We start from the raw sequence: 21,543 nt of genomic DNA on the forward strand, positions 1-21,543 counted from the left end.
AAGGGAGGAATGAGGGAGGGAGAGAAAGAAAAAGAGAGAGAAAAAGGGAAAAAAGGAAGGAATGAGGGAGGGAGGGAGAGAAAGAGAGAGAGAGAAAGAAAGAAAGAAAGAAAAGAATGAGGGAGGGAGAGAGAGAGAGAAAGAAAGAAAGAAAGAAAAGAATGAGGGAGGGAGAGAGAGAGAGAGAAAGAAAAAGAAAGAAAGAAAGAAAGAAAGAGAGAGAGAGAGAAAGGGGGAAAAGGAACGAATGATGGAGGGAGGCAGGGAGGGGGAGAGAGAGAAAGAAGGAAGGAAGGAAAGAAAGAAAGAAAAAGAAAGTCAGGCAGGAAGAAAGAGTGAGGAGGAAGGTTGGGTGGGAAGGAAGGAAGGAAAGAAAGAAAGAAAGAGGGACTAGAACTCCCCGTCTCCTGGTGATAGGCCCAAAGTCACCCAGCTGGTTTTCATGCCTAAGTCTCAACTAGAAATCCCCGTCTCCTGGTGACTGGGTCAAAGTCACCCAATTGGTTATTATGGCTAAAGCGGGACTAGAACTCCCAGTCTCCTGGTGATTGGGTCAAAGTCACCCAATGGGGTATCACGACTAAGGCAGGACTAGAACTCCCAGTCCCCTGGTGAACCTACTTTCTTGAACACAGTCGCAACCACACTTCGCCCCTTCTCCGCCCAGGATCCTCCCAAGGGTGCAAAGCTCGCACAACCACCCGCCTCCTCAACTCACCCGGACCACGTAGGAGACGCCGGAACCCATGACCTTGTCGTCCCGGTGGAGCCAACCCCGGGTGGGTTTGTTGACGAAGCTCCCGTGCCGCGTCCACTCCTCGCCGCCCAGCTGACCGCCTTCGACCCGCATCTTCTTCCCGCAACTCAGTTTGTTCATATCCTGGGAACAGAGACCAACAAGCTCCGTTGAGGAGGACACGGCGGCTAGAGGCTCTCCGGCTGATCCTCCCGCCTCTCGGGAAAAAGCCCGGAGACTCGGCAAAAGGGCCGGGTTCGAGAGTTTCAGGTTCGCCATTTTGGGGAAGAAGGAACACAGCGTGGTGGGGCTGCCCTCCGATTCGGGCTCCCCAGCGGGAAGCATGGGGGTGAGGGAGGACGAGGAGCCCGAGGCGGTGAGCGACGGCACGGTTCCGCGGGACAACGGAGGAACGTCGGTCAAAGGGTCCCCCTCGTCTCCGGGGGTCCCTCCGTCCGACGACGGCGGAGAAGACTCGTCCTGCAAGTGGGTGTATTTGCCGCGCGGGAGGCCCAGATCCATTTCGGGCTGGCGGCGAAGCGAGAGACGGCTGCGGCGGCGACGTATGGACTCTCCCCAAAGTCCCAAACCGATCCCAGCAATCCCGGTTGGCGCATCGGCATCCAGGAACCTCTTCTACGTCCCTCTTGGGCCCAAATCTGGAGCCCCCGCCCCGCCCCCCAAAATTCAGCCAGTCATTTTGCCGATCCAACAGGAAACGTCCCCGTAGCCTGACGACCGGTGATCCCGCGCGGCACTGGAGAGGAAGAGGTTTTCCTGTCCGTTGTCAACGTTACGCCCTGCTGGTTTAAAACTCCCTGGCCCTTTCCCCTCCGGCTGCGGCAACTCCCCCTGTTGAACCTCCGCCTGCCTCGGCTGCACCCGAAAAACAACAACAGAGCGGGTTTGTGCTCTGTTGCCGATGCTTACATCCCCCCCAACACAATCATAGGGCTGTTTTAGACGTTCTGGGCCCTTCCTCTCCGGCTGCGCCACCGCCCGTTGAATTTCTGCCTGCCTTGCACACAGCCTCGGGAGAGGAAGAGTATGCGAGGTCCCTACTCCATCAACGGCGTGTTACTTCACTATAAGACGGTTGGAGAAGATTCCTGGCTCTTCCCCGCCAACTGCAGCGGCCCCTGTTGAACTTCTGCCCGTCTTGTGCAAAGCCTCGGAGAGAGGAAGAGTTCAAGGTCCCTACTCTGTTCACTGGCGCATAAGCCCGTTGGAGAAGAATCCTGGCTCTTCCTCTCCTACTACAGGACCACCTGTTGAACCTCTGCCTGTCGTGGGCTGCCTGTGAAGAGCCTTGGGCGAGGAATAGTATGCTAGGTCCCTACTCCATCACCGGCGTGTTACTCCACTATAGGCCGGTGGGAGAAGTTCCTGGCTCTTCCCTTCGGACTCCGGGACCACCTGTTGAACTTCTGCCTGTCTTGGCTGCCTGTGCACAGCCTCGGGAGAGGAAGACTGTGCCAGGTCTCAGCTCTGTCCTCACTCCGCTATAAGCCAGCTTCCTGCCTCTTCCCCCCTCCAGCTGCAGTGCACCCCCTGTTGAACTTCTGCCTGTCCAATGCCCGGCTAGCCTTCCTCCTCTTCTTCCTGCAGTGAGGATGGGGGATGAGCCCAGGAGATGTGCTCAACTCCGGCGGATGCGTCGTTTCCTCTGGATCGGAGGATCGATACTCGTGCCAAGGTGGCGGACGGCATCAAACCGCCGACACCGAAAGGCAGAAGGGGGTTGGCGTCAAGGAGGGAGCCCCGGCAGCCTCCCCCCCCCCTCAGCCAGCTCACGACGCTCCCCGTCAAAGCAGGGCGGCCCAGGGACCCATCCGCGGATGGAGAGAAGCCGCAGCAGCCTTGGCGATAATGACGCTGATGATGCTGGACGGAGAGGACCGGTGGATGGACGCGCCTTTCAAAGCCCAGGAAGGATGTGGAGGTTAAGGCTTGCAAGAGATATCTGACCCCCCCCCTTCTTGGATCAGTCTTGGGAGTGGGGGGGGGGGGCGAGACCCCCTTCCTCTGAGTTTGCAATTCCTGACTTTGCTCAGTTCTGGCTGGGGAAAAAAAAATTCCTCTCCAGCCCGGAAAGGCGGAGGGGAAGGGCAGAGGCGAGAGGCCAAGCCCTCCCCCCTCCCTTTCCATTTTTCTCTCCCTCCCCCCTCCCTCTCCTCTTCCAGGCCTGGTCACTGGCTGCTACCAAGAGGGAAGGGCAGGGTTGCTGACTCACACCAGTGAGGAAAGAGGGGAGGGCGGAGGGGGGGGGGGAGGTAGGAGGAGGGGGATGCCCAACAAGGTTTGTGCAAAAGCCATTTTGCACAAGTGTGTATTTGGGGGGGGGGCAGAGTCAATCCTGGGTCTCCGTTCCCTTTGCAATCGAGGGAGAGGGTGTGTGTGCGACGACCCTGCGAGGATGGCCTGGCGGAGCTGCTCACTTCTTTGGAGGGGGGGGGGTAGAAAGAGAGAAGGGCTGCAGGAGGGAGGGAGGAAAGAAGAGAGGGAGGGGATAAGGAAGCAGGGTGGGGGGGGGGCAGGAAAAAATGAAAGAAGAAAGAACAAAAGAGAGAGAGGGGGAAGAGATAAAGGCAAACATAAAGGAGGGAATGAGCCCGGGGAAGGAGGGTGGAGGGAAAAAAAGCAAAAAGGAAAGAAGGAAAGAAAGAAAGAAGGAAAGAAAGAAAGAAAGAAAGAAGGAAGGAAAGAAAGAAAGAAAGAAAGAAGATAGGTGAGAGGATAGATAAACGGAAATAATGATGGAATGAGGGAGGAGGGAAAGAGAGCGAGGAGGAAGGTTGGGTGGGAGGGAAAGAAAGAAAGAAGGAAAAAAGAAAAAGGGAAAAAGGAGTAAGAATGAAGAGTGGGAGGGAGGGAAAGGAAAAGAAGAAAAAGAAAAAGGGAAAGAAGGAAGGAAGGAAAGAGTGGAGAATGGTTGGGTGTGAGGGAAAGAAAGAAGAAGTGAGGATGAAGGTTGGGAGGGAGGGAAAGAAAAAGAAGAAAAAGAAAAAGAAAGAAGGAAAGAAGGAAAGAGAATGAGGAGGAAGGTTGAGTGGGAGAGAAAGAAAGAAAGGGAAGAAAGAAAGAAAGAAAGAAAGAAAGAAAGAAAGAAAGAAAGAAATGCTGGAAAGAGTGAGGAAGGTTGAGTGGGAGCGAAAGAAAGAAAGAAAGAAAGAAAGGGAAGAAAAAAGAAAGAAGGAAGGAAAGAAAGAAAGAAAGGCTGGAAAAAGTGAGGAGGAAGGTTGAGTGGTAGAGAAAGGAAGGAAGGAAAAAACAAAGAAAGAAAGAAAGAGAGAGAGAAAGGAGACAATAAGAAGCATCGCAACTCTGATGCTGCAACCCTTGTTAAGCGTAAAAACCGGTCCTCAACCTTTCCAATGCCGTCATAACTCAGGTCAGGCAACGGCTGTAATCCAGGACTACCCCGTACAAAATTTTGCCTTGGGCTGCACTTGCAAAGTTTTGTGCTGTTGTTGTTGTGATTGCAAAGATCCACCACCCTTGCAAACAGCCTGCGAAGCTGTGGTTTGCTTAAGGGTTTGTTGACTTAAGGCCAAGGTCTGCTTTTTTTTTTTTTGCATCGGGCGCGGAAGAAAAAAGAGACGAAAACCACATTGGAGGTGGAGACGAGGAAGAAGAGGAGGAGGAGGAAAAAGGGGCGCAAAGTTCACACCGATTTTCTCAAGGGGACTGAAAAATGTGTGACTTCCTCCCTTCTCCCCCTCCCAGAGCGTTTGCAGGGCAGGGCAAACGTTGCAAAAAACCCCCCCCCAAACCCTTTGTCTGCAAACTTTTCCCGAAGTTGTGATTGCCACCCCGAAAGACTCAGGTTTTGGCCCTTCTCCAAGGCTGGGAAGGTTACACAAGAGCCCCCTGATTTGTCTCATTCAGCCTTTCGCGACCTCAAAAGACCTTAAGACGGGTGGACTCCCACTCCCAGAATCCCCCAGTTAACCTGCTTTAAGAGGGGTGGACTTCCACTCCCAGAATGCCCCAGTTAACCTGCTTTAAGAGGGGTGGACTCCCACTCCCAGAATCCCCCAGTTAACCTGCTTTAAGAGGGGTGGACTTCCACTCCCAGAATGCCCCATTTAAGAGGAGTGGACTTTCACTCCCACAATCCCTCAGCCAACCTGGTTTAAGATGGGTGGACTCCAACTCCCAGAATGCCTCAGCCAGCCTTGTTTAATTCCGGTGGACTCCAACTCCCAGAATCCCCCAGCCAGCCTTCTTTAATTAGGGTGGACTCCAACTCCCAGAATGCCCCATTTAAGGGGGGTGGGTGGACTCTAACTCCCAGAATCCCCCAGCCAGCCTTCTTTAATTTGGGTGGACTCCAACTCCCAGAATGCCCCAGCCAGCCTGCTTTAAGAGGGGTGGACTTCCACTCCCAGAATCCTCCAGCCAGCCTGCTTTAAAAAAGGATGGGCTTCAAGATCCCAGTCTCGATCCGGGGGTCAGACTAGAAGACCTCTGAGGTTCCCTTCCAATTATGGCATTTCTGTGCTCCCCCCCCCAAACCGCCTTTCCGCACCAACTCATTTTTGGTGGGCAGCCAACGGTTGATCCGTTGGTGACCCAAAGCCACTTCCTGGACAGTCCAGTGGGTGTCCGGCTGTGGGTGGGCAGTGATGAAGACCCCCCCCTTCTCGTTCATTCCTTCCTCTGGGGAGGGGGCAAGGTCAGGGAAAACACCCACCTGGGCACAGCCGAAAGAGGGGGGGGGGGATAACAGAAGGGGAGAGGAAGGAGTGGGATGGTGGTTTGGCTCCAAGCCTTAAGCCACCGGATGCTCCGCTGGCTTTTCGGACTTCGCTTTTCGGACATGGGGAGGGGGTGGGCAGGAAATCAGCCCCCCAGGAGACGCCACCGCAGCCCCCCCCCCAGTTCGTGGGAGGGGGGAGAAGGGAGTCCGATTGCTAGAACCTCCTCTGCCCAAAAGGTTTGAATTTATTATTATTTTTGGCTTGGGGATCCGGCCTCCCCATCGCAGCAGCCCTCTCCAGAGGGATTGGGATTCGGGACTACGTAGCCCCTCATTCCCAGCAGCTCTGGAAGTCCAGCCGCCCTCAGGACGCGGGTGCGAAAGAGGCTTTCCTGGGAAGGAAGCGAGAATGCCAACTTTCCAGATGGGTTTAAAAAAATATACAGTATATATACTGTATTCTGAAATGCAATCGAGAAAATACCACCAGCCAGTCTGCTTTGAGAGGGGTGGGCTTCGACTCCCAGAATCCCCCAGCCAGCATGCTTTAAGATGGGTGGACTTCAACTCCCAGAATCCCCAAGTCAAAATGCTTTAATATGGGTGGACTTCGAGTCCCAGAAAACTCCAGCCAGCATGCTTTAAGATGGGTGGACTTCAACTCCCAGAATCCCCAAGTCAAAATGCTTTAAGATAGGTGGACTTCAACTCCCAGAATCCCCCAGCCAGCATGTTTTAAGATAGGTGGACTTCAACTCCCAGAATCCCTGAGCTAAAAAGCTTTAAGATGGGTGGACTTCAACTCCCAGAATCCCTGAGCTAAAAAGCTTTAAGATGGGTGGACTTCAACTCCCAGAATCCCTGAGCTAAAAAGCTTTAAGATGGGTGGACTTCAACTCCCAGAATCCCTGAGCTAAAAAGTTTTAAGATGGGTGGACTTCGACTCCCAGAATTCTCCAGTCAACATGCTTTAAGATGGGTGGACTTCAACTCCCAGAATCTCCTGGGCCTAGCTAGCCTGCTTTAAGATGGACTTCAACTCCCAGCATCCCCCAGCCAGCATCTTTGTCACCAGTTTGCTGACCACTATTTTAATGCACCTCTCTTGGAGAATCACTGTTATTTCCAACGCCATTTATTTGCGGTAGAAGCCACCAAATCCGTGCCCACAGGGCTCTAGTCCTCATGAAAACCTCATCCTTCCCATCTCACTCTGCTGTTATTGAATAATTCTGTTTTAACATTATAGAATAATAATCAAAGTCACCAAAACAGCCAACAGGGTCACCGCGCAGCAAAAGAAAATATTTGCCTAAAAAAAAAAGTCCTAGCGGGTGTGATAATTATACAGCAACAGAGTTCTATATTCCGGCTGAATTCCTGGGCGTTGTTATTATTTTTTTTGACTTCTATTTCCTCCTTTTACAAAGTCCCTTTTTATTGCCTCCCGCTGTTGGCTGTTTTCCAACAGGTGAAGCTTCCTGGCTTATACAAACCTGGAGATGTAAAAGTTTGAGCCCCAGTTTCCAAAAACATAAACCCTCCAAAATCCAGGGAAAATTTTAGTTCTTGCTTTCCTCTTTCCATAGGTCTCGTGCGCTAAGCCGTGGTTTGTTTCCAGGGAAATAAACCACAATTGAAATGTTTTTTTTAAATTGTGGCTTCAAGGACAATAAACCACAATTTAAATGGGTTTATTTTATTACTGTTGCAATAATAAACAATAAATCGTTGTCTTTTATTTTGCATTTTACTATTTCACCGTGATTGTCCACCATCCAGAGTTGGCAAGGAGTTGGGCAGCCTTAAAAGTTGGATAAATTAAATTACATTTAATGATGAATGGACTGGGGGTGTTTCTAGAATTTTTAGTCATTTCGTATACAATTCTTTAAATAAAATAATTAGACTTCTTTTACATACATTGTTTGCATTTATGACGTTGTACACTGCCCTGAATCGCCTTGAGAAGGGCCGGCGTAGAAATCTAATTAATAAATAAAATTAATAAATATAAACTAATTAATAAAATTATTCTCTGAAAAGAAGTAACGGAGGGCGGGGACAGGAAGGGGAAGAATCCCACCGTTTAAATGCCGTCACCATTTTACAGAGCAAAGTTCAGCAAACTTTTTAAAAAGCGGCGTGGACTTCGACTCCCAGAATTCCCCCCAGCCCGTGCATGCCGGGGGGAATTCTGGGAGCTGAAGTCCAGCCGATGCTCCAATCTGTCCGAAAGGCAAAGGAAGAGAAGTTGAGAACCAAGCACCGTATGAAAAGCAAAGTAGGAGAGGAAGGTGCCCAACCCTTACCGTATACTCCATTCCGGGCACCGGAGATCTGTTCGTCGGGGGAGCCAAAACCTGCATTTTGGTGACAAAGAAGGAGTTAGGGAGGGGCGTCCGTGGAAATGGGGGCTGGAGGGTTTTGGGGGCAGGTGGGAGAGAGATGGGGGAGAGGAGGGGGAAGAGAATACTGCCTTCGTTTTGTGCCTTTCCGTCAATCATTTTTTCTCTCTCTCTATCTGTCTTGGTGGCTTTTGAAGGGTGGGCTTCCAATCCCAGGATTTTATTTATTTCCCTTTTTTTGTGTGCTTTTTCTCCTTCCCTCCTTCTCAGAATTCCCCAGCCAGCGAGCTTTAAGAAGAGTGGATTTTAGCTCCCATAATTTCTTTCTCTCTCCCCTCCCTCCTTCTCAGAATTCCCATAATTTCTTTTTCTCTTTCTCCTTCCTTCCTTCCTAGAATTCCTCAGCCAGCATGGTTTAAGAAGGGGAGATTTCAGCTCCCAGAATTTTTTCTTTCTTTCTTTCCATCTTTCTTTCCTTCCTTCCTTCATTCTTTCTTTTTCTTTCCTTCCTCCCTTCCTTCCCTCTCTCCTTTCAGAATTCCCATAATTTCTTTTTCTCTTTCTCCTTCCTTCCTTCCTAGAATTCCTCAGCCAGTATGCTTTAAGAAGGGGAGATTTCAGCTCCCAGAATTTCTCTTTCTTTCTTTCCATCTTTCTTTCCTTCCTTCCTTCATTCTTTCTTTTTCTTTCCTTCCTCCCTTCCTTCCCTCTCTCCTTTCAGAATTCCCATAATTTCTTTTTCTCTTTCTCCTTCCTTCCTTCCTAGAATTCCTCAGCCAGCATGCTTTAAGAAGGGGAGATTTCAGCTCCCAGAATTTCTCTTTCTTTCTCTTTCTTTTCTTTCTCTCTTTCTTTCTCTGTTTCTTTCTTTCTCTCTCTCTCTCTCTTTCTTCCTTTTTCTTTCTTCCTTCCTTCCCTCCCCCCCCCCAGAATTCCTCAGCCAGCATTTTTCTCTCTCCCCCTTTCTTTCTTTCTTTCTTTCTTTCTTTCTTTCCTCCCTCCCTCCCTTGAATTCCTCAGCCGGTATGCTTTAAGAGGGATGGACTTCAACTCCCAGTCTTTCTCTCTCTCTCTCCTCTTTCTTCCTTCCCTCCCTCCTTCTCAAGAATTCCTCAAACAGGCATGCTTTAAGAGGAGTGGACTCCAACTCCCAGAATTCCACAGCTCAGAGCACAGGTCCCTCTTTCCAAGGGAACCAATCGGAGGCGGACGATCCCAGAGAGCCTCCATGTGCTAAGGTAACCTATCTCCAAAACCCAGCTGGGCAAGGATGCAGCTTCCAAGCCTCTGTGATTCGGGATGGGTGGGTGGGCTTGGGGAATTTTTTCAATCAAAAGGGGAATATTAAGGGACCCCTGCGTTGCTATCCTGGATTCAAAGTTGGGGGGGGGGAGACAGAGTTTAATCCTGGTTTGATCTACACATCTATGGGGCACTCTTGCTAACCAGCCCAATACTGTATGCTCACCCCCAACTCTCTTCATTTTCTCCCACGGATCCTGATGTAAAAAAACATCAGCGGCTCCAAAGTGGTATCTTAAATTTCGCATCTGCGAAAATGACACCTGACAACTAGGATCGCTTATGCATTGAGAGTTTAACGGTTAAAAAAACCCCAACCCAACATTTGAACATGCGGAGATGGGGGGGAAAATTAACAATTAGAACTTAAAGGGACAAAAAGATTCAGACTGTTACATAATATGGAGAAAAGAGCGGTACAATTGGCTCGATGACAAGAAGACGAGGCAGAATTAGAAAACACAGCACTGTAAGAAAAGGTGCAAACATTATAGAAACATAGAAGACCGACGGCAGAAAAAGACCTCCTGGTCCATCTATTGTGCCCTTCTACTATTCCCTGTATTTTATCTTAGGATGGATCTGTGTTTACCCCCGGCAGGTTTCAATTCAGGCGCTGCGGATTTGCTAACCACGTCTGCTGGAAGTTTGTTCCAAGCCTGTACTCCTCTTTCAGTCAAATAATGTTTCTTCACATTATCAATATAAAAAACACGTATAAAAGGTGGGTAGACCTGCTTAAAAAAAAACCCCTATATGACGTGTAAAAAGTGAAAAAATCGAATCGTTTATTAGATGAATTAATAGAGTTTTAAAAATACAAATTAAAAAAGCCCATTTAAAAAAACCAAAAATAAATCCGCTCTGCAACCGAGTTTCAGCTTGAATTGAGCTTGAATCGGCCTTGAAGCCCAATTTCCAAAAGGGGAAATTTCAGCCCCTAAATGTGAAATTAAGCAGAGCTCCCAAAGGCAGGCACACTCTATCTGACCACTGCCCAGAAAAAAACGGGCATATTTACTTACAAATAAGATGGGAGAGGGAGAGAAAAAAAGTTTATATATATAATATATATAAATTTCCTAAATACGCCCATGTCACACAAACATTCCGCAGTCTGCCTTGGTTGCCGATCAGTTTCCGGTCACAATTCAAAGTGTTGGTTATGACCTATAAAGCCCTTCATGGCACCGGACCAGAATATCTCCGGGACCGCCTTCTGCCGCACGAATCCCAGCGACCAGTTAGGTCCCACAGAGTTGGACTTCTCCGGGTCCCGTCGACTAAACAATGTCGTTTGGCGGGGCACAGGGGAAGAGCCTTCTCTGTGGCGGCCCCGACCCTCTGGAACCAACTCCCCCCAGATATCAGAGTTGCCCCCACCCTCCTCGCCTTTCGTAAGCTCCTTAAAACCCACGTCTGTCGTCAGGCATGGGGGAACTGAGACTTTCCCTTCCCCCTAGGCTTATAAAATTTATGCATGGTATGTCAGTATGTATGATTGGTTTCTAAATTAACTTAAATATTAGATTTGTTTACGTTGTATTATTATTGCTGTTAGCCGCCCCGAGTCTGCGGAGAGGGGCGGCATACAAATCTGATTAATAAATAAATAAATATAATATATATATATTATATACTATACAGTATATATGTATGTATATATACGTGTGTGTGTATATATATGTGTATATATATATATACACATACTTTGGGATGGAAATCAACATTGCATTTCCTAGATCGGGCAAGCCAGGAGAAACGTGGCACTTTTTCTTCTTCTTCCAACACTCTGCTGGAATTTTTTTTTTAAAAATCCACCCCAGGCCCAGGAATTTTTAAAAGCCAGGAGGGGGTTCCCATCCTGCTGGTCTTTGGCCCAGAAATGTGAGGAAGGGGGGGGGAGTAAATAGATTGAGCGACAAGCCAAATTTACCCTCCCGGTAAAAATTTCAAAGTTGAGAAAGCCCAACCCTTTTGCGTGCCAACTACGAAGTGTGAGAAAGAAAATAAAAATATATTTTAACTTTCCTGTGCTTTTTAAGGCTTCCTCTTTTTCCTTAAAGAAACTAAACTTAGAAAAAAGAAAAAACTGACCTGCAAAAGAGGAGGCTGAAGTCCCTTTTTCTGCTGGGCCACTCCAGTTCCCCCCCCCCCCAAACAGATGAAATTTGAGAATGTAGATTCCCTCCTTCTTAAAAAAGGAGGAGGGAATAAAGGAAACTCAGTTTGCAGCCCAAGGCGGGGAAGAAGGGCCCAATTTGGGGGCTGCATTCGTCACCCTCTCATTTTTATTGATTGGTTTATTTTAAGGGGCAGCTGGAGAGCAAAAAATATGACAGCGGGAGGTATTTTTTTTCTCCCTTTGTGCAGAAAGTCTGAACTTGGGTTGGGAAAAATCTCTGCACTGGAATCTTTTTTTAAAAAAATTATTTATTTATTTTGTCCAATACACAATGAGGGTTTTAGTAAAATACATGATGAAGGTTATAGAGGAGATACTCATAGTAAAATATATCTAAGAAATAATAGAAAAGAAGGTATAGTAATAGAACATATCAATGAAAGAATAGAAGAAGAGATATATAGGAATAGAAGAAAGGTATAGGAGATATAGGAGAGCAATAGGACAGGGGACGGAAGGCACTCTAGTGCACTTGTACTCGCCCCTTACTGACCTCTTAGGAATCTGGATAGGTCAACCGTAGATAATCTAAGGGTAAAGTGTTGGGGGTTTGGGGATGACACTATGGAGTCCGGTAATGAGTTCCACGCTTCGACAACTCGGTTACTGAAGTCATATTTTTTACAGTCAAGTTTGGAGCGGTTAATATTAAGTTTAAATCTGTTGTGTGCTCTTGTGTTGTTGTGGTTGAAGCTGAAGTAGTCGCCGACAGGCAGGACGTTGCAGCATATGATCTTGTGGGCAATACTTAGATCTTGTTTAAGGCGTCTTAGTTTTAATCTTTCTAGGCCCAGGATTGAAAGTCTAGTCTCTGTTTCGAGTGGAGGAGTGAAGGGCTCTTCTGGTGAAGTATCTCTGGACATTTTCAAGGGTGTTGATGTCTGAGATGCGATATGGGTTCCAAACAGATGAGCTGTATTCGAGGATGGGTCTGGCGAAAGTTTTGTAAGCTCTGGTGAGTAGTGTGAGATTGCCAGAGCAGAAGCTACGTAGGATTCGGTTTACAACTCTTGAAGCCTTCTTGGCTATGTTGTTGCAGTGGGCTTCGGCACTTAGATCTTTTGTTGTTAGTATACCAAGGTCTTTAATCCTCAGTTGGTGGAGGCAAAGAGATGAATCAAGGTCTCAGTTTGGCAACTAAGCCACAAAAGCTGGCTTACGACAAGTGAAGCTGGCGCCGCACCATAGCGAGACCCTCGCCCACCCAAAACATCCACACATACACCCTTGAAGCAGAGCCTGCAAAGATGGCCTGGCTCAACCAAACATTTGGACAGAAGCTTCAGTTAGCGGTGGCGGAAAGAGGCAAGAATTGGTTCCTTAAACAGAGAGAAATCCTTGCAGGAATTGTTGGCTAAATGGAAAAATAACACTCAAAGAACCCACCCTAGATCAGAATGAATGAAATATTCTCGTTGAATACTTTGTCCTGTACAAAGTTGATTGTGCTGACAACAAAATGAAATTGACTGTCAATCAGTGTTGCTTCGTAAGTGGACAGTTTGATTTCACAGAAGTTTTGATTTACTTGGAGTTATACTGTGTTAAGTGTTCCCTTTATTTTTTTTTAGCAGTGTACATGATGGATCTGGGTCTAAGATTTGCAGAGGTTTTGAGGCAACGGAGAAAGGCAAAAATAGTGGTTTTGTTTTGTTTTTCAAGTATATATATATATATGCTGGTACCTTTTTTTAAAAAAAAGCGTGTCACTTTGGATAAGCAAATCAACTTTAATGAAGGAGATGGGACTTTCAAGGGGAGATGGGACTGCCATTTGTCCCAAGTGGTGTAGGGTCTCCTGCTTGGGCAAGGGGTTGGACTAGATGACCGCCAAGGTCCCTTCCAACTCAAACCAACAAACCAACAAATAAATATTCATCCTGGCTCCAAAGCTTTGCAATATAGAGACTGGCAGCAAATCCCATTTCATCAACAATCGATCGCTTCCCATCATCCTTGCCAATTTTGCAATATCGAAGCCCGCAGCAAATCCATTTCATAAAAAACAAGAAATTAATCTGGGCCCCAAACTTCGCAACGCCGGGAAAAAAAGACAGACACACCCAGCAGCGGTTCTTCTTAAGGCTAAAAAGTTTATGTAGTTTTTAATTAATTAGATTTGTCTTTGTATTTACTGTTTTATATTATATATGCTGTGAGCTGCCCCGAGTCTTCAGAGAAGGGTAGCATACAAATCTAATTTAATAATAGTAATAATAATAGTAATAATAATAGTAATAATAATAATAGTAATAATAATAATAACAATAATAATAATAATAATAATGTTTTTAAATCGCAGACTCCTCCCCACCCGCTTTTCTATCTTTCTTTCTTTGGTCCTTTCCAAGCTCTTGTGATTCTATGATCCTGCAAGGGTGCCCTGCTTGAACAGGGGGTTGGACTAGATGACCTCCAACGCCTCCTTCCAACTCTTGATTTTGATTCTTGTAAGGACCTCCTGCTTTTGAACAGAGGGGGGGGGGGGTTGGACTAGATGACCTCCAAGGCCTCCTTCCAACTCTGTTGACTTTGGTGCTTGTAAGCATCTCCTGCTTTTGAAGGGGGGGGAGGGGTTGGACTAGATGACCTCCAGTGTCCCTTCCAATTCTCGATTCTATGATCCTGCGTCCTGCTTGAACAGGGGGTTGGACTAGATGACCTCCAAGGCGTTTTCCAGCTGTTATTTACAGGGGTAGTATGACTTGTGGACTTCAACTCCCAGAATCCCTCAGCCAATGCATGCTCACTCAGGGATTCTGGGAGTTGAAGTCCACATGTCCTAGAACAGTGTTTCCCAACCTTGGCAACTTGAAGATATCTGGACTTCAACTCCCAGAATTCCTCAGCCAGCATTCGCTGGCTGGGGAATTCTGGGAGTTGAAGTCCAAATATCTTCAAGTTGCTATGGTTGGGAAACACTGTCCCAGAAGAGCCAACTTGGCCTTCCTCCCAATCCCACATTCCAGCCCTGGTGGTGGCCCCACCGTGCAGACATAGGAGGAAAGGTGGGGGGGGGAGACTTAGAGGAGCCTGGCCTCGTCATTCTCTGAGTAAGAGATTAGTAACCCCGCTTCGATGACAAAACCCGCTTCCTCGGAAGGCGAAGGGAGCGGATTCCCACTCATCCACTCCGACTTTTCGGGAAAACCACCAGCTCTTTCGACACTCGGGTCTGGCCCGACTCTCTCTTTGCCTTAAAAGGCCAAAAACACCCCGCAAACCCGACACGCAGAGCCTCCAGCCGCAGGAGCCAGAGCGGGTTTTTTTGCAAATAATTGAAAACAGCCGCGAATCAAACCGACCCTGCAGGGTTGAGCCACGAAAGTCCAAGCGAGATCGATCCCCGCGGCCTCCCTCGCAGGGCTGTTGTGCAACCCTCGCAAACCAAGCCCACCCGAGGGCGTACCATAGAGACGGCAGCGAACGAGGAAAGAGCAGCCGCAAATGATAGAAAGAGGAGAGGAAGTGAAAGCCGTTCTTACCGGGGGGGGGCGCACCATTTGGGTGGGGGGTCGCAAAAGCGGCTGCTCCGACGGCGCCTCTCCGAGTAAAACTTCTCAGGCTCTTCGAAGGCTGCTGCCCCGCCCGCTTTTCCCCGCCTCCAACAATCATTTCCGGGTTGGGTCCCGCCTTGAAGGCGAGGCTTGCCAGGCCACCGCCTCCCCTCCCTTTTGGCAGCCTTTCCACACTTCCGGTAGTGCCGCTCTTGCCTTGGGACTTGCTCTCGCCACTCCTCCCCGCGTCAGTTGAAAGTCACCTGGAGTTTTTATTTCCACAGGGATTATAAAAGTGGGACCCGTAGACTTCAACTCCCAGGATTCCGGAGCCAACCGTGCTTGCTCAGGAATTCTGGGAGTTGAAGTCCACAAATCCTAGAAGAGCCAGTTTTGCATGTCCCGGATTATACGAGTGGATAAAGGAGACTATCGGGGGAGAGGGTAAAAAATATTAAAGATAATAAAAAATATTAAAGATACTGTATTAAAAATATTAAAGATTATAGTCTTCAAAAAGTTCCCTCAGAAATGACTTCACAGCTCTGCCTTCGGCGGACTAACTGAAAGCGTCGATCCTTTTATACTTTCCCTCCAAAACAGCTCTGAACCCGATTGGGTGAGACATCAATGGTCTGAAAGTTTTCATTGGCTGCTGGCACGCGCGGGATCCCCGCGCGGGGAAGACCAATTAGCACGCAGAAACACCAGGGGGAGAAGCTTCTCATTGGTTAAAAATGAGTCGCCTACCCCGAACCTCTTTTTTTTCCAATTTGATTGACGTACGGTCCATAATTCAACAAATGGGTTCATTTTAAACCGAGTGAGAAAATAATATTAGGGGAGTATTTTTTTAAGAAAGATAAAACTTTAAAAAATATGAACATTATTGACCGTCTCCTGTTTGTCATCTTCTATATACTGTGTATATACATACAATAAGTCCTCGGACAGGGGCGCCATACAAATCCAATAAATAAATAAATAAATGATAATAAAGTATTTATTATAACCAAAATGCATTGTTGGTAGACAAAGCTGTCAGCCAAAATGATGGAACATGCGGTCTAAACTGGAAGAATGGGACTTGTAATCCCGCCTTCTGACGAATGTTGTGAGAAGGGGACTGATGGGAGTTGTAGTTTGACAGACACAATGCTTTGAGGTAATTCCGAGCCCAGCCAATCAGGTTCCACCAATCCTCCCCCCTGTGGCCCAATCAGCATCGAAGGCGGAAGCTTTTGAAAAGCGGCGGTTGGGGGGGAATGTAGGCGAGGGAAAAACCCGCGCGAGGCCGAGAAAAGGGCGCATGCGCAGCGAAAGCCGGCTCCTCCCCTTTCCCGTCGTCTTCTAACTGGCGCCGGCGAGCGCGGGGATTCGGACGCCGCCGGGAAACGCCGAGCAGCGGCCGGAGAGAACGAGCCAGACGCCGCCGGCCGCCCTGCCGACGTCTTCCCGATCATGACGCACAAGCAGATTTACTATTCGGATAAATACGACGATGAGGAATTCGAGTACCGGTGAGAGGGGGCGGGGCCCTGCGTGACGGGCAGGCACGGGGGAGGCGGGGCTAGTGGTTTTCGCGACGACCACACGTGAGGGGGCGGGGTTTGGGGGGGAAGGGGCGGGGCTCCAGAAGGGACCTCTATGACTTCTTATTATTTCTAGCATTTGTTTATATTTTGGCCTTTTTTTGGTTTATTTTTATTCATTTTAAAACAACTTGTTATTCAAGAAAATTAAAAACGCTCCCCAAAGAAGCAAAAAAAAATGTTTTTATAATAGAAAAAAAAAGATGAATAAAATGCATTTTAAAAAATTAGGCATTGTATTTTTAGCCTTTTTTTAAGAAAAAAGAGGTGGGGGAGAAATCCTAATTTTCAATAGCTACCACAATTTCCTATAATTGGGCCATGGATACATTTAAATGAATTAAGAGGATTCAGGTATTTTATCTCCTTTTAATCCTGCCTTTTTTGGGGTGGAGGGGGGGGGTAATCTCAACTTTTTATTGGCTTATCGATGGATCACTATACCCTCCTTGCTTCAACTCTTTGGAAAGTCTTCTGGGACAGTGTTTCCCAACCATGGCTGGGGAATTCTGGGAGTTGAAGTCCAGATATCTTCAAGTTGCCAAGGTTGGGAAACACTGTTCTAGGAGACTGAAAAATCCTTTTTTCCCTCCAAATTAAAAACAAGAAATAAAATACAGCCATTGTGTGTTCGGACTCTTACTTCCCATGGAGTCTACCTCCCATGGTTCCCAGTCTTTGTCTGGGACTGATGGGAATGGGGCAGGAGAGCCCTTGATAGCAAGTCTGACTGAGATTGGACAAGATTGGGGAAAGGGCCCCCAAGAGACCCCCCAAAAGGTTTCCCACCAAGAGGTGCTGGAAAAATTTGGTGGGACTACTACAACTCCCATCACTCTGTAGGCGGGCTTTGCTTCTTTTCCTCTATGATCCTCAGTGGGATTTTGTAGGTTGGTCTGATCTTTATTTGGTCGCCACGATATAAAAACGATGTTGAGACTCTTTAAAAAGTGCAGAGAAGAGCAACAAGGAGGACTAGGGGACTGGAGGCTAAAACATATGAAGAACGATTGCAGGAACTGGGTTTATGGAAAGTTTAATGAAAAGAAGGACCAGGGGAGACATGATAGCAGTCTTCCAATATCTCAGGGGTTGCCCCAAAGAAGAGAGACTCAACCTATTCTCCAAAGCACCTGAGGTCTGAACAAGAAGCAATGGGTGGAAACTAAACAAGGAGAGAAGCAACTTTGAACTATGGAGAAATTTCCTGAGAGTTAGAACAATTAACTAGTGGAACAGCTTGCCACCAGAAGTGGTGAATTATTATTATTATTATTATTATTATTATTATTATTAATTGGATTTGTATGCCGCCCCTCTCCGCAGACTCGGGGCGGCTAACAACAATGATAAAAAACAACATGTAACAATCCAATTTAATAAAACAACTAAAAGCCCTTATTATAAAAACCAAACACACACATAAACATACCATACATAACTTGTAATGGCCTAGGGGAAGGAACATCCTAACTCCCCCATGCCTGGCGACAAAGGTGGGTCTTGAGTAATTTGCGAAAGACAAGGAGGGTGGGGGCCGTTCTAATCTCTGGGGGGAGTTGATTCCAGAGGGCCGGGGCCGCCACAGAGAAGGCTCTTCCCCTGGGGCCCGCCAAACAACATTGTTTGGTCGACGGGACCCGGAGAAGGCCAACTCTGTGGGACCTTATCGGCCGCTGGGATTCGTGCGGTAGAAGGCGGTTCCGGATGTATTCTATTTTAAAGCAGATGTTGGATAACCATCTGTCTGAAGTGGTGTAGGGTTTCCTGCCTAAGCAGGGGGTTGGACTAGAAGACCTCCAAGGTCCCTTCCAACCTTTTTATTTCTGTTCTAACCTTATTGACCTCTTGCTGCCTTTCTTGCAGGCACGTCATGCTGCCCAAAGACATTGCCAAGCTGGTGCCCAAGACCCATCTCATGTCCGAATCGGAATGGCGGAACTTGGGCGTCCAACAGAGCCAGGGATGGGTCCATTACATGATCCACGAACCAGGTTAGAGCCAAACCTGTCTTTAAGGTCTCAATGCAAAATGTCAACTTCAAGCATCAGTATCCGTTGTTCTCCTAATAAGGTTAAAAAGATGTGCTTGCAGTCTTGATTTATTTTTGAAAATAAAACAGGCAGGGCGTGCAAATAAATAGAAATACGTTCTTCCAAACTCGGCTTTGCCCAGCAATGACGCAATCCTAGATCACTCTGTCAGTCAGGATCTGGTTATTTTCTGAACCTTCCCCCCCTCACATAGAAACATAGAAGACTGACGGCAGAAAAAGACCTCATGGTCCATCTAGTCTGCCCTTATACTATTTCCTGTATTTTTATCTTAGGATAGATCTATGTTTATCCCAGGCATGTTTAGATTCAGTTATTGTGGATTTACCAACCACGTCTGCTGGAAGTTTGTTCCAAGGATCTACTACTCTTTCAGTAAAATAATATTTTCTCACGTTGCTTTTGATCTTTCCCCCAACTAACTTCAGATTGTGTCCCCTTGTTCTTGTGTTCACTTTCCTATTAAAAACACTCCCCTCCTGAACGTTATTTAACCCTTTAACATATTTAAATGTTTCGATCATGTCCCCTTTCCCTTCTGTCCTCCAGACTCTACCGATTGAGTTCATGAAGTCTTTCCTGATACGTTTTATGCTTAAGACCTTCCACCATTTTTGTAGCCCGTCTTTGGCCCCGTTCAATTTTGTCAATATCTTTTTGTAGGTGAGGTCTCCAGAACTGAACACAGTATTATTCCAAATGTGGTCTAACCAGCGCTCTATATAGTGGGATCACAATCTCTCTCTTCCTGCTTGTTATACCTCTAGCTATGCAGCCAAACATCCTACTTGCCTTTCCTACTGCCCGACCGCACTGCTCACCCATTTTGAGACTGTCAGAAATCACAACCCCTCAATCCTTCTCTTCTGAAGTTTTTGCTAACACAGAACTGCCAATGCAATACTCAAATTGAGGATTCCTTTCCCCCAAGTGCATTATTTTACATTTGGAAACATTAAACTGCAGTTTCCATTGCTTTGACCATTTATCTAGTAAAGCTAAATCATTTACCATATTACAGACCCCTCCAGGAATATCAACCCTATTGCACACATAAAAACTGATCGGAGGGATTTGATTACTGCTTTCCTTGTGGTGGGAAAAATCCAAGTTCTCGGGGTCTTTTTCATTGTTTCTTTCCCCTTCCAGAGCCACACATCCTCCTCTTCCGAAGACCACTGCCGAAGAAAGTAGAAAAATGACAACCCGTCCGTCGTCTTCTGTGTTTTCGATAGAAGCACCTTTTTTTTGGAGAACAGTTGGTTCTTTGAGTAAAAATCCAAGAAATATTTTAATATGCTGTTCCCAGAAAACACCGCTCGACGTAAACAAGGACCCGAGAAAAACTGGTTTTTGCCTCTGATATTTTATCTGGCCGAAGCCATCTTCAAAAACTACGACAACTTGACTTTTTAAAAATATACTTTTTTTATACTGGCTGAAAGCTTGGACTGCCCCGAGGGGTCTAAAACGTGGCCGGTTCTGGTTTTTTAAAATCTCTGATCTTGCAGAACTTTCTTCTGCTCCGTTGTTCTTAAAACGTGCCTTTCCTTTTTAATCTTATATTTCAATTCCTGTTTTAAGAGCTTTTAATAGGATTGCTTTTGATACGATTGTTTTTGGGGGCTGGATTAATAAAGGGTCACCGCGTCAAGGATCGTTTCTGGACCGCTCCGTGTTACCCCCAATTCGCTCACAGTTTTCTATGCTGCTTAAATAATAGGTCACTTGGACATTGGAATTAAGTTGGTGGAAAGAGGAATCGTGTCACAGATTAACCAAAAATTAGGAGAAAAAAGATTAAAGGGTCGATGGACCTACACTGGGTTTAAACATTTGAGGAGCACTGGTAGAAAAAATTAAAATTCAACCAGGATGAAACCCAGACAGGATTTTAAATTTTGGCCAAGAGATTCTCTTTAAAAATAATAATAATAGGCAATATTTAAGTTTTGGGTTCAATGGACATGTGCAGCAACTTTATGTAGTTACATCCATGTTGTAACTGCTGTTTATGAGTCCATATAATTATAATTATTGTATCAAGAAATATTCTTCTTGTTGTTTTTAGGCATATTTCTGTTTGTTTGTTTGTTTGTTTTGTTTTGTTTTCTTTTATTTTTTAAAATATTAATGAAATTGCTTTCTTTTACTTGTGTTTAGATGGAAACAGATTTTCCTAAAATATTGTTTTAACTGCAGTTTAATTGTGTTTATTATGTTACCTGGGGATAGGGATGGTTTTAAAAGCAGTGTAAAGAGCTGAACTCAAAACACGTAACCTAAACTTAATGAATTGTTTGATTTTCTTTGACCGGCTGACCGATCAACCTGATCCAAATAAAGATTGTTTATATGGGATTTGTGTCCGTTTATTGTTGCTCATCGACCTGGGGCTTTCGAAAATGATTTGTAGGGGGAATTTCCAATTTAAACAATGTAGGGTTGTGTTTCTTAATATGGGGTGTTTATGTAAAGCCTCATATATGCAATGCAGGGGGAAAGTCCAGCCTTCTTGGCCGATTTAAAATTGCTAAAAATAGCGGAGCGTAAAAGGAAAGATGGTTGGGGAGGGAAGAGGAGCTTTTTCCTCATCCATTTGCTTCCTTCCCTTCCATCTTTCCTTCATTTCCCTCAATCCATTTCCTTCCTTTCATCTTTTCCTTCCCTCCTTCATCCATCTACTTCCCTTCCTTCTTCCCTTCCTTTTCCTTCTTCATCCATTTACTTCTTTCCCTCTTGCCTTCCTTTCCCTTCTCTTCATTTATTTCCTTTCCATCTTTCCCTTCATTCATTTATTTCCTTCCCTTTTCCCTTCATCCATTTATTTTCCTCCCTTCTTTTCATCTTTCCCTTCCCTTCATTTATTTCTTTCCTTCTCTTCCCTTTATTTCCTTCCATCTTTCCCTTCATTCATTTATTTCCTTCCCTTTTCCCTTCATCCATTTATTTTCCTCCCTTCTTTTCATCTTTCCCTTCCCTTCATTTATTTCTTTCCTTCTCTTCCCTTTATTTCCTTCCATCTTTCACTTCCCTTCATTTCCTTCATTTCCTTCTTTCCCTCTTCCCTTCCCTTCCATTTTTCACTTCCATTCATCCATTTACTTCTTTACCTTTCTTCCCTTCA

General features: G+C 46.3%; 2 protein-coding genes across 9 annotated transcripts in view; one reads left to right on the forward strand and one right to left on the reverse strand.

Annotated features, from left to right (window-relative positions):
- SHC1 (SHC adaptor protein 1) overlaps window positions 1-15,326 on the reverse strand; it is a 28,011-nt gene extending 12,685 nt beyond the window's left edge. For 2 of the 8 annotated variants that reach the window (XM_070766401.1, XM_070766400.1), the window contains exon 1: window positions 719-1,331. In XM_070766401.1, coding sequence (XP_070622502.1) covers window positions 719-1,258 — 540 coding nt within the window. In that variant the 5' untranslated portion in view covers window positions 1,259-1,331. Of the gene's footprint in view, window positions 1-718; window positions 1,332-7,750; window positions 7,802-11,185; window positions 11,238-14,758 lie in introns of those variants that run through there. The other 6 variants (XM_070766402.1, XM_070766403.1, XM_070766407.1 and 3 more) reach the window with 6 other exon arrangements.
- A 710-nt stretch (window positions 15,327-16,036) lies between these two features.
- CKS1B (CDC28 protein kinase regulatory subunit 1B) lies at window positions 16,037-20,777 on the forward strand. The gene is made up of 3 exons (XM_070766618.1): window positions 16,037-16,290; window positions 18,229-18,356; window positions 19,566-20,777. Exons 1-3 carry the CDS (start codon window positions 16,232-16,234, stop codon window positions 19,616-19,618), a joined length of 240 nt encoding a protein of 79 aa, XP_070622719.1. The 5' UTR covers window positions 16,037-16,231; the 3' UTR covers window positions 19,619-20,777.
- The last annotated feature ends 766 nt before the right edge of the window (window positions 20,778-21,543 follow it).

This window comes from Erythrolamprus reginae, chromosome 13 (assembly GCF_031021105.1).
Source record: "Erythrolamprus reginae isolate rEryReg1 chromosome 13, rEryReg1.hap1, whole genome shotgun sequence".
NCBI lineage: Eukaryota > Metazoa > Chordata > Lepidosauria > Squamata > Dipsadidae > Erythrolamprus > Erythrolamprus reginae.